Below are 13,393 nucleotides of genomic sequence, written 5' to 3' on the forward strand. Positions count from 1 at the left end.
ACTGCAGGTGTGAAGGGCATGTTCGTTGGTTTCTCTTCTCCAGGATCACTGCTCATCGCTGCCTTTTCGACGTCTTATAGTAGTTTTATATATATATACATATATATATATATTTCCAGTTTCCTAGTTTTTATGGGGTGAGGGTGAGTTTTCCTGGTATCTCAATCCTTTTTGCCTCAGGCAACTAGGTGAAGAGTGGTGTCATTTACTGAAACGGGAAATAAATAATAAGTGGAAATTTCAGTAGGCTGTTGAATACATGGGTTTGGAAATCTCAAGGAGCTGCAAGGGAAACAATATTTATTGATCTTTCCCTAAATATTATTGATTTTCATATGAACTTGGCTACTCTGGCTGATATACACAAAGTTAAGAGATCTGTACATATGGAAAATGGTTATGGTAATGATTCTGCTTTAAATGTTGCCTTTTATTTAGTATTCAAGCAGCTTACCTTCCTCCCAGACACAGAACTTTTGTTCACAGCATCTTTCTTGGACACTGTAGTCACACCAAGTTCATGTAAGTTCATCAACCAGTTCAGACTGTTTTCTCAGTTCAGTTGTGGTCATTTCCCTTTGACCCATGGGTTTTTATAAATAAGGTGTTTAATTCCCAAGTGTGGGATTTTCTAGTTCTCTTTTTCTTACTGATTTCTGGCTTAATTGTGTTTTTTGATAAATGTTTCATTTTCGCTTGAAAATGAAACTCTGCAGTCATTGAGTACAGTGTTTTATAAATGTCAGTTAAAACTAGTTTATTAATTGTTAACATCTTCTATATCCTTACAGACATTTTTTTATCTGCTTATTATATCATTTATTTAGGGAAGTGTGCTAAATTTGCTACTGTGATTGTGGATTTGTCTATTTCTCCTTCAGAAGCTATGTAATTAGGTGCCCACAAATGTTTTTAAAATATTTCTTCATCATTATACATGTCCCTCTTTGTCTCTGCTAATGCTTTTGCTTTAAAGTTTTTTGATTTAATGATAATATAGTAAGGTAGATCATATCATTTGACTTCAATTTTCATCCTTCATTTAGTTACACCCTTGTGTTCACACCTTTTGCCATGCAACTTTACAGTGCCCTCTACCATGAGCTGACTTTGACTTCAAGACATCCCTTGATGCAGAAGCTTGAAATGGGCTTGCGCATTGAGATTTGCTCTTTTGAATGACTTCCATCACCATGAAAACATACTCAGGTCAGCCTGGTTGAGTGACACATGGAGCAGAGTTGTCTGGTCATAATAGCTGAGGCCGGTCTAGATCAGCAGAATGGATAGCAAATCAGCTCAGATGTGTGAGTAGTAGAAGCTTTTTGTTATATGTGATTGAAGTTTTGTCCATGCTTGGTCCATGGCATTATCCTGGTAGTTGAATACTGATATATGCACAAGGTGTATCTTTTTCTTTTTTCCTGTTTTTGTGCTACATGGTGCAGCTTGTGGGATCTTAGTTTCCTGACCAGAGTTTGAACCCAGGCCCTTGGCAGTGAGAGCATAGGGTCTTAAGTGTGGACTGTCTTTTTCCATATTTTTTTTTCTAAATCTATCTTAACAAACCAAACTCTTGTAAGGAGCTTATTGTTGTTTGTTCTCTTAATCCAGTTAGTCAATTTTGTTGTTTTTTTAAAATGGAGCATTTAGTTCATTTGCATTGAAAGGAATTACTGCTGTATTTTGGAGGAGGAAATGGCAAGCCACTCTAGTATTCTTGCCTGGAGAATTCCATGGACAGAAGAGCCTGGTGGGCTATAGTTCATGGGGTCACAAAGAGTCATATGACTGCGTGACTAACACACACTGATGTATTTAGGCTTAAATCTGGCATTTACTATTTGCTTCCTATTTGTTCTCCTGTTCTATGTATCTTTTTTTTTCTTGCTTTCTCTTGGATCTAGTAATATTTATGATTTCATTTCATCTCCTTTTTGACTTACATATATGTACACCTTTTTCCAGAGATCACTTTCAAGTTTATAGCATACTTTTTTTTCACATATTAGAATCTGCTTTCTACCACTTTATATATAGTATGAGAACTATACAGCACTGTAGTTTCATTCTCTGCTCCTGGCCTTGGAACCATTGTCATACATTTTACTTTAATAGTTGTTATAAGCTACAATAGTCATTGTATTTTTTTTTTTTGATTCAAACAGTTTATTAAATTTTGAAGTAATTTTTAAAATAAAAACAGTATTTTATATCCATTGATATATTTAATATTTTCAATGTACTTCATACCTTTATGGAGATGTAGATTCCCACGAGGTACCTTTTCCCTTCATACTCAATGCCTTTTTAAAAAATTTCTCATAGTATAAATCACTTATTGATTAATTCTTATTGTTTCAAATATCTGAAAAGGTCTTTATTTAACACTCATCTTTTATGTTTTTGCTGAGTTCTGAATTCTAGGTTAACTTGTTTCATTTTTTAAGTTTTTACAGATGTTGCTCCTCTGTCTTCTGGCTTGTGTTGTTTTCAATGAGAAATCATTGTTGAAAGAATGTTAAAGAGACATTCTTACCTTTTTTCTTCTACATGTAATATGTCTTTTTTGCTAGCTAGTTTTGAGATTTTTCTCTTGATCAAGACTGATAAACACTGATAAGTGTTTTAAAGCATCTGGATTATGAAGGGCAGGCAGCTGTGTGTTGGAGTCACTTATTAGTCAAAAACTGTGTTTTTTATGTAACTCCCTCATGTTGCCTAAGTTTTCAGGTTATTTCAAGAGCGTAATAAAGTAAAAAAAAAATTTTACTTTCCATATTACCAAATTTGACGCCTTCAGTGTGTTAGTTGGCTAGGGCAGAGACTATGGTCCCGTTTTTAGAGCTGGGAAAACTAAACTTTGAATGGTGCAATGACTGCAGGAAACACTCAACTAGATAGTGGGAGAGATAGGATGAAGCTCTCATTTTCTACACCAAATCCAGTGTATTATCCTAGATTATAAAAAATATTTTAAATCCATCTATTTTGATGGCACTTTCTGTAGAATGGTAGGGTAGGAAACATTTGAGGAAACTACTTGATCCTGATTGTTTTATTTGTCATTACAGCAAAAAGGTGAACCATGCCTATGAAGGCCAGCAAGATTGAACCTCAGATCCAGACAAGAAAACAAAAAAAGCATACTCCATGGATTTTATACATCTTCAACCACAAATGCTTTGTTACTACCATTATTGGCTGCTACAGCTGCCACTGGAAAATCAAACAGGAGAAAAAACTTAAACGTGGACAGTGCTGCTCTTTGGTACAGAGAGATGGGAAGAAGCTGGACCACATTTTCTTAATTTGGGGAACATGGGCTGGTTCCTACCCTCATACAGATTCACTAAAATCTTCAGGACTGGGCAGGGGCTCTAGCTCTTCTGTGAAAGGTCTGCCACAATTCTGGGGCCACAGTTAATTTTACTGAAACATGTGCTTGTTTTCTTTCACTTTTATTATTAATTTCTTTGCTGTCATTCTGTTATTCACTTATTCATCTTTTCTTTTATTAGTAAGTGAACCTGGAAGAAGAAGTGAGATCTAGGTCAGTCAGATGTTCTTGGCTGTGGAGTATAGGAATAGTTGAATTTTTAAATCTCTCTTCAGTGTGAATTTCCCAAAGGAGCTGTGCATAGGAAAAACAAAAACCAGCAGGTAGGAAATAAGGTGCTCCTTTGTTATTGGTCAGGCAAGTATTTGATTTTTCTCTAATGAAGGATCACTGGTAAGGCTGAATGGTAGCATGTGGTCTGTCCTCATTGAGCACCTCTTTCTTTCTTTAAGTCATATTTTGGGCCTCTGTGGTGGGCACTGTGATGTAAGAGATGAAATGATGAGCACACTGAAGTGAGAAAAGGACGGACGTATTATGTATCTTCACTTAATTATAAACTCGGTCTAGCTGGGTCCAGGATTCTGACCAGTTGGATTACTGATTTCTCTTGTCTGACATGGGGAGCACAAAGAAAGCAGTGGGAATGAGAGGCTTCCCATTAGGCATGAGTGTTCTTCAGTTCATGTATCTTTCCCCCCCAGATATTTGGTTTCTATACCAGTGACTGAGGACAACACAAGTTCCTCAGGCATTGTACTTACTCTCAAGGAATTCACAGTCTACTGGAGGAAAAGACAAGTATATATTAATCTCAATATACTGAGACAATGGTATAATTGTGTGTGTGTATTCATATGCATGCACGTCTCTGTCCATGTTACAAGAGAGGGAGCCAAAAATAACTTTGTTTAGAATGCGAAATGTGATTAAGAATTGGATAGATAAAGAATAGAGGGTGGCAAAAGAGATGGTATTGGAGGAGTCAAAAGGCTTGGTCTGAGGTTTATTTTAGGTGGAGCAGAAGATATGAATGGAGAAGTGATGGGAAGTGAACATAGAGAGGGAGTTGGTAGATGTAGTGTGGTTTTAAGAATTGGACTTCTTCCATGTAGGGAATTGAGAGTCCCTAAAGATTTTAAGCTATTACTGTTGTCTGAGCTTTGTTTTGGAATGATTATTGGATCATGTGGAAGATGCATTAAACAGGATGAGAGTAATGCAGAAAGGTGTCTTTGCCTTCAAAGAGAAAAGCAATAGTAGTAATCAAGGTTAGAGATGTTGGTGTCCTGGATTAGTGAAGTGATGGTAAAAATGAAGAACAGCAAATTGATGCAACACATATTACTTAGGAATGATGAAGTAAGTTACAAGAGAGCTATAAAGGACATTGAGTGAAAGAAAAAGGTAGACTTCCTAGGAAAGGTGACATTGGAGGCAGTGTGGTATAATGGAAAAGTCCCTGGACCACTGCCTGGGAGTATGTTTTGGTGCTTGTTCCAGCTCTGCTTTAGGGCTAGTTATATGCTATCTCTGAGCCTCTCTACAGAGGGAGTTAAACTATAGAATTTTCAAAGTCCCTGGGCAATTCTTAAGGCCCTGTTTATGCTCAGGGGAAGAAATCTGGCATATAGCAAAAGAAATCTAGCATATAGCAAAAGAACAAATTCCTTGTGTTCTGGGAAAAGGCTGGCTGGATTCAATTTATGACTTCATCATTGACTATCTCCAAACTAGAGCTTAACCACTGTGGGACCTTGGCCAGTTACCTAACATTCCAGATATTTGAATGATGGAGATGGTAGCAGCAGTGCCCACCAATGGAGTTTGTTGTGAGGAAAGGAGAGATAAAATGTGTAAATACTTAGAACTGGGCTTGGAATACAGTTAGGACTAAATAAATGTTAGCTGTCATTTTATTGTTCTTGGAGTCACTGACTTGTGAAGTCATCTTTCACTTACAGGAATGATGGTATAGGGGATTCTGGGTGGAGGAAATGCAATAGTCAGAAGTCCAGAGACAGAGAAGCACAGTGGTGTGTTTAGGGAAAAACAAATTTCCAGTATTGAATTTATGAGCAGGTAAGGTGATAAATGGTAAGTGATCAGATTGGAAAGGAATATTTTAATCTAATTATGTAGCATCTTTATGTCAGCCTAAAATATTTGAACTTTGTCCTGTAAACAGTGGGGAGCCTTTGAATTTTTGAGCAAGAGTGACAACAATGAGAATCAAAATAAGGAGATGTGCTTATTCAACAAAAACAAGTTTATTGAATGTGTGTAAGTGAGTAAGACCACTAAGGCCTCTGGCCTTCCTATACCTCACATTCTAGTGGGATGAGTTAGGTAATAAACAGTAATGAAGAAAGATGGTTTCAGACAGTGATAAGAGCTTTGAAGATAATACATAGGAAAATAGGTTAGGTGGATGGGAACCTGGTTAGAGAAGACTGCTTTGAAGCAATGTCTCGTGAGCAATCTCTTAAATATAAAGGTGGAGCCAGCCATGTATACATCTGAGGGCAAAAATACTCCAGGAAGAGGAACCAGGAACTGTGAAACTCTTGGGGTGGGAACAGATTTGGTCATATTCTAGAAACAGAAAGCCAGAGTGGCTGGAGTTCAGAAATGGAGTCAATGTGTAGAGTGGAATGAGGTCAGGGATGGACAAGGCTTGATCATGTGCACCTTTGGGTCATGGCGAGGAGTTGGGATTGTATTTTCGTATAGTGGGAAGATCTGGGAGGCTTGTAAGCAGGGGAGTAGGTTTATCTGATATATGTTTATCAAAGTCCTCACATGTTTTATGTAGAGAGTGAGTATAACCTGAGTTAAAACCTGTTCTCTTCAGCTTCCTACACAGCAGAAGTTGTGGTTTAGTGGCTTGATACCTATAATGTCTCTCATCAGAATGGGTCTGTTAGTACTCTATGTTTTCTGTTTTATTCCTTAATTCTTACTTCACAGTAACCCCATATTTTGCACAAGGCAGGGATTATTAAATCCATGCTTTGCAAAATACAAGCAGTGTGAAAGACACAAAGAAACAGAATTTTTCATCCATGTGATATAGAAATGTTAGGATTATAACTCAGCAAATTAAACCTAATGTTTCCAGGAAGGGTTTGACAGCCTCTGATTTGGTTGATTTGTGCTGTAATTTTCAGTGCAGGGAGTTACCCTCAAGGCTCAGTTTGTACCCCTTCTCCATAAAGATATCCTCCATCTTGGCTTTGGGCTCACAGATCTGGGCAATGCATCTGATAACTCTTGGCTCTGTGACTTTGAGTGAATTACTTTTACTTCTCTGAGACTTAGTTCTCTCTTCTGCAACATGAGGTTGCCAATACCTTATAAAACTGTATTGAGAAATGAAAAAAATGAAAGTAGCTTGTGAAATCCCTGGCCTTGTATTTGTTCAAGATAAACTACTCCAAAAAAAAGTTTATTCCCTAACCTACTTCTCTCCTTCCTCAAATGTGGGAAGATAAATGGCTAAATGACCTGATGAATAATGAATGAATGAATTACTCAGTGAATGAATCACTGAAAAAACATTTGGTGGACAGGAGGTGGATGAATTCAACAGATGGTTACAAAGAGCCAGCTGCATTTAAGGAACTGGCAGTACAGAGGTGTAACAAAAGTTCCTTTTCCTCAAAGAAGAAATTTGCATCAGATAGAAACATGATTGCATTTCAGTGTAATAAATGTTATAATAGGCTTATACAAGCTTCTGTAGGGATAAAAGAATATAGAGGTCTCTCCAGCCTAGGGAGGGTAATGCTGCACTGCAGCTATACAGACCTCTGATGAGTGTATGCAGATGTTGCTGAGATACCATGAGTAAATGGAACTTAATTATACTTTCTTCTTTCTGTTCCCAGAGAGAACGATTATTTTACCCATGTCTGATCATTTCATTTTGCATGTCTGTGCTTTTGGTGTACGTGTGGGTAGAATCATCAAATGAATACAATGGCTTTGACTGGTGAGTTTCACTTTTTTTTTCCATTTGTGTAAGGGCTCTTTGGTCTAATAGCCACATGGATCTTACTTCAGGCTGAAAAGATCTGGTGACATAAGAGGGAGGGTGGACAAAGTTGGATTTTTTGCAGCTGGTGGATGGGAGGCCTGACTCTGGGGAAGAGTAAGGATGCTCAGCACCCTCAGCTACTGTACCTCCCTTCCCTGCTCACTCTCACTCTTAGACCAAATCTGGTTCAGTGGGAAGCTTTCTCTGTGCTTCCAGTGCCCCCAGTCCTTCTATTCAGATGACTCCCTGATACCTTGCTCCTCAGCCTTTTGTCTGGGTTACTGATGCCTACACTAGTCCATCTTCATGATCTTTGTCCATGAACCCTGATGTCTCTGCCTCACCTCCAGCCTCTGCTTCTTCCTTCTGTCCTTACTGGGCTTCCGAAGACTCTGGAGACAGAAACAGTGTCCCATCTCAGCACCTTTTGTAGCCCAATTCCTACTCTGAACTACTCCTAGCTCTTTCAGTTTTTCTGACCTGATTATTGAAAATCTTACCCATTATTTGATATCTGGGGGGAGAAGGTATGTGTTTGAGTATGGGGCTTTTTAAAAATGGAAGACCTTTTTATAGAAGTTTTTATTTTAAATGTAAAAATGCAAAGTAGAAAATATAAACTTCAACTTAGTTTTACTTTTGAGTAACAGTCACTTGATATACTTCCAGTTTTTTTATGCTTACTTTTACATTATTATGCTCATGCCAGATATACAATTTTGCTTTTCCTTTTTGCTTAAAATAGTTACACACATTTTGACAGATTGCTAAAACTCTTAATGAATATCATTCAAAAGAGTCTAAAAATATGTCCTGACATGAAAGTACTCTAATACACTTACTTAAACCACTTTTTATTGTTCAGTTCAGTGCGGTTTAACTGCTCAGTCACATCTGACTCTTTGTGACCCCGTGGACTGTAGCACGCCAGGCCTCCCTGTCCATCACCAGCACCCAGAGTTTACTAAAACTCATGTTCATTGAGTTGGTGATGCTATCCAACCATCTCATCATCTGTTGTCCCCTTCTCCTCCTGCCTTAAATCTTTCCCAGCATCAGGATCTTTTCCAATGAGTCAGTTCTTCGCATCAGGTGGCCAAAGTACTGGAGTTTCAGCTTCAACATCAGTCCTTCCAGTGAACACTCAGGACTGGTCTCCTTTAAGGTGGACTGGTTGGATCTACTTGCAGTCCAAGGGACTCTCAAAAGTCTTCACCAACACCACAGTTTAAAAGCATCAATTCTTCAGTGCTCAGCTTTCTTTATAGTCCAACTCTCATATCCATAAATGACTACTGGAAAAACCATAGCCTTGACTAGATGGACCTTTAAAGTTGGCAAAGTAATGTCTCTGCTTTTTAATATGCTGTCTAGGTTGGTCATAACTTTTCTTCCAAGGAGCAAGAGTCTTAATTTCTTGGTTGAAGTATCATCTACGGTGATTTTGGAGCCCCCCAAAATAAAGTCTGCCACTGTTTCTACTGTTTCCCCATCTATTTGCCATGAAGTGATGGGACCGGAGGCCATAATCTTAGTTTTCTAAATGTTGAGCTTTAAGCCAACCTTTTCACTCTTTTCTTTCACTTTCATCAAGAGGCTCTTTAGTTCTTCACTTTCTGCCATAAGGGTGGTGTTATCTGCATATCTGAGGTTATTGATATTTCTCCCAGCTATCTTGATTCCAGCTTGTGCTTTTTCCAGCCCAGCATTTCTCATAATATACTCTGCATATAAGTTAAATAGGGAGGGTGACAATATACAGCCTTGACATACTCCTTTTCCTATTTGGATCCAGTCTGTTGTTCCATGTCCAGTTCTAACTGTTGCTTCCTGAAATGCATACAGATTTCTCAAGAGGCAGATCAGGTGGTCTGGTATTCCCATCTCTTTCAGAATTTTCCACAGTTTGTTGTGACCCACACAGTCAAAGTCTTTGGCATAGTCAATAAAGCAGAAATAGATTTTTTCTGGAATTCTGTTGCTTTTTTTATGATCCAGCGGATGTTAGCAATTTGATCTCTGGTTCCTCTGCCTTTTCTAAAACCAGCTTGAACATCTGGAAGTTCACAGTTGGCGTATTGTTGAAGCCTGGCTTGGAAAATTTTGAGCATTACTTTACTAGCGTGTGAGATGACTGCAATTGTGTGGTAGTTTGAGCATTCTTTGGGATTGCCTTTCTTTGGGATTGGAGTGAAAACTGACCTTTTCCAGTCCTGTAGCCACTGTTGACTTTCCAAATTTGCTGGCATATTGAATGCAGCACTTTCACAGCATCATCTTTCAGGATTTGAAATAGCTCAACTGGAATTCCATCACCTGCACTAGCTTTGCTCTTAGTGATGCTTCCTAAGGCCCACTTGACTTTGCATTCCAGGATGTCTGGCTCTAGGTGAATGACCACACCATCATGGTTATCTGGGTCATGAAGGTCTTTTTTGTATAGTTCTTCTGTGTATTCTTGCCAGCTCTTCTTAATATCTTCTGCTGCTGTTATGTCCATACTGTTTCTGTCTTTTATTGAGCCAGTCTATGCATGAAATGTTCCCTTGGTATCTCATTTTCTTGAAGAGATCTCTAGTCTTTCCCATTTTGTTGTTTTCCTCTATTTCTTTCCACTGATGATTGAGGAAAGCTTTCTTATCTCTCCTTGATGTTTTCTGTTGTTAAGCATTATGAATGTTTCTAACATGAGAGCCCAGAGAAATCTTTGTGCTGTAAGTGACATTCTTACAATAGATTCCCATAGTGGGATTGAGTTATGAAGAATAAACACTAATAAAATAGATTATGCCTATATTTTCTCAAAAGATTCTAGTAATTTCCATTCACAATAGAGATACAGGAATTTCTGTTTTAACATTCCATTGACAGCAATAAATGTTCTTTTTTTTTTTTTGATTTGTTTTTATTAGTTGGAGGCTAATTACTTTACAGTATTGTAGTGGTTTTTGCCATACTTTGACATAAATCAGCCATGGATTTACATGTGTTTCCCATCCTGATCCCCCCTCCTGCCTCCCTCTCCATCCCATCCCTCTGGGTGTTCCCAGTGCACCAGCCCTGAGCACTTGTCTCATGCATCCAACCTGGGCTGGTGATCTGTTTCACCCTTGATAGTATACTTGTTTCAATGCTGTTCTCTCAGAACATACCACCCTCGCCTTCTCCCACAGAATCTAAAAGTCTGTTCTGTACATCTGTGTCTCTTTTTCTGTTTTGCATATAGGGTTATTGTTACCATCTTTTTTAAATTCCATATATATGCATTAGTATACTGTATTGGTCTTTATCTTTCTGGCTTACTTCACTCTGTATAATGGGCTCCAGTTTCATCCATCTCATTAGAACTGATTCAAATGAATTCTTTTTAATGGCCAAGTAATATTCCATAGTGTATATGTACCATAGCTTCCTTATCCATTCGTCTGCTGATGGGCATCTAGGTTGCTTCCATGTCCTGGCTATTATAAACAGTGCCTCGATGAACACTGGGGTACACATGTCTCTTTCAGATCTGGTTTCCTCGGTGTGTATGCCCAGGAATGGGATTGCTGGGTCATATGGCAGTTCTATTTCCATTTCTGACTGGTGTGTAATGGTACCTCATTGGGGTTATAAATGTTCTAATTTTGATCATTTTTAATTTTATAGATGGAATTTGTTTTGATTTAATCATTCATTAAGTTCCAGAACTGGTTAATTTATTTACTTTTCAGTTTTATTGCTTTGTTTACTTCGTGAGATCTTTACTAATTTTTCATTAATTTACATGCAGTCTTTGCTTATGGATTCATTCTAAATTATTCCACAGGACTTGAGATACAAAATTGTTTTCTTTTAAAGTAAAACTTCCCTCAATTTTTAAAAATGTTTTATTGAGATGTAATATTGTGTTAGTTTCAGGTGGATGCAACATAATAATTTGCTATTTGTATATGTTGTGAAATGATCACAACAATAAACCTTTTTAACATCCATCACCACACATAATTACAATTCTTTTTTTGTGATGAGAAGTTCTAATATCTACTCTCTTAGCAATTTTCAAATATATAATGCAGTATTATCAAGTGTAGTTACCATGCTGTATGTTACATTGTAATGACTTACTTATTTAATAACTGGAAATTTGTACCGATTGACTCCCTTCACTCATTTCATACACTCTCACCTCTGGCGACCACCAGTCTGCTCTATCTATGAGCTTATTTTTTTGTTTTTTAGATTCGACATATAAGGGAGATCATAATGTATTTGTCTTTCTGTTTGACGTATTTCGCTAATCACAATACTCTCAAGGGTTCATCAGGTTGTCACCAATGACAAGATTTCCTTCCCTTTTAGGGCTGAATATTCTATTGTATATACACACAACATATTCTTTGTCCATTTATCTTTCAGTGGATGCTTAGGTTGTTTCTATATCATTATTGTTCAGTCGCTCAGTCGTGTCTGACTCTTTGTGACACCGTGGACTGCAGCACGCCTGGCTTCCCTGTCCATCACCAGCTCCCAGAGCTGACTCAAACTCATGTCATCGATCCAGTGATGCCATCCAGCCATCTCATCCTCTGTCGTCCCCTTCTTCTGCTTCAGTCTTTCCCAGCATCAGGGTCTTTTCCAGTGAGTTGACTCTGGTATCAAGTGGCCAAAGTATGGGAGCTTCAGTTTCAGCATCAGTCTTTCCAATGAATATTCAAGGTTGATTTCTTTAGGATTGACTGGTTTGATCTCCTGGGTGTCCAGAGGACTCTCAACAGTCTTCTCCAGCTCCACAGTTCAAAAGCATCAGTTCTTTGGCACTCAGCCTTCTTAATGGTCCAGCTCTCACATCTGTAGATGACTACTGGAAAAACTATAGCTTTGACTAGACAGACCTTTGTCAGCAAAGGTGATGTCTTTGCTTTTTAATATGCTGTCTAGGTTTGTCATAACTTTCCTTCCACGGAGCAAGCGTCTTTTAATTTCATGGCTTCAGTCATTGTCCACAGAGATTTTGGAGCCCAGGAAAATAAAATCTGCTGCTGTTTCCACTTTTTCCCCATCTATTTGCTCTGAAATGATGGGACCAGATGCTATGATATTAGTTATTTGAATGCTGAGTTTTAAGCCAGCTTTTTCACTTTCCTCTTTCACTTTTATCAAGAGGCCCTTTAGTTCATCTTCTCTTTCTGCCATTAGGGTGGTGTCATCTGCATATCTGAGGTTGTTGGTGTTTCTCCCGGCAATTGTGATACCAGCTTGTGCTTCATCCAGGCCAGCATTTTGCAGAATATACTCTGCATATAAGTTAAATAAGCAGGTGAAAACATATAGCATTGATGTACTCCTTTCCCAATTTTGAACCAATCCATTGTTCCATGTCCAGTTCTAACTGCTTCTTTACCTGCATGCAGGTTTCTTAGGAGGCTGGTAAGGTGGTCTGGTATTCCCGTCTCTTTAAGCATTTTCCATAGTTCATTGCGATCCACACCATCAAAGGCTTTAGTGTAGTCAGTAAAGCAGAAGTAGATGTTTTTCTGGAGTTCTCTTGCTTTGTCTCTGATCCATCGCATGTTAGCAATTTGATCTCTGATTCCTCTGCTTTTTCTAAATCCAGCTTGAACATCTGGGAGTTCTCAGTTCACATACTATTGAAGCCTTGCTTGAAGGATTTTGAGCATTACCTTGCTAGCATGTGAAATGAACGCAATTGTACAGTCATTTGAACATTCTTTGGCATTGCCTTTCTTCAGGATTGAAATGGAAAATGACCTTTTCTAGTCCTGCAGCCACTGCTGAGTTTTCCAACTTTGCTGACATACTGCCTGCAGCACTTTAACAGCAGCATCTTTTAGGATTTGAAATAGCTCACCTAGAATTCCGTCACTTCCACTATCTTTGTTCATGGCAGTGCTTCCTAAGGCCCACTTGAATTCACACTCCAGGATATCTGGCTCTGAGTGAGTGATCACACCATTATGGTTATCTGGGTCTTTAAGATCTTTTCTGTACAGTTCGTCTGTGTATTCTTG

General features: G+C 38.3%; 1 protein-coding gene across 1 annotated transcript in view; it reads left to right on the plus strand.

The window, feature by feature from the left end:
• Window positions 1–470: 470 nt before the first annotated feature.
• Window positions 471–13,393, plus strand: part of LOC122431392 (glycerophosphodiester phosphodiesterase domain-containing protein 4-like) — a 139,777-nt gene continuing 126,854 nt past the window's right edge. Inside the window, exons 1-4 of the mRNA XM_043452690.1 lie at window positions 471–522; window positions 1,089–1,307; window positions 3,075–3,271; window positions 7,231–7,334. Coding sequence (XP_043308625.1) covers window positions 3,089–3,271; window positions 7,231–7,334 — 287 coding nt within the window. The 5' untranslated portion in view covers window positions 471–522; window positions 1,089–1,307; window positions 3,075–3,088. The remainder of the gene's footprint in view (window positions 523–1,088; window positions 1,308–3,074; window positions 3,272–7,230; window positions 7,335–13,393) is intronic.

The sequence above is a fragment of the Cervus canadensis genome, chromosome 29, assembly GCF_019320065.1.
Source record: "Cervus canadensis isolate Bull #8, Minnesota chromosome 29, ASM1932006v1, whole genome shotgun sequence".
Classification (NCBI taxonomy): domain Eukaryota; kingdom Metazoa; phylum Chordata; class Mammalia; order Artiodactyla; family Cervidae; genus Cervus; species Cervus canadensis.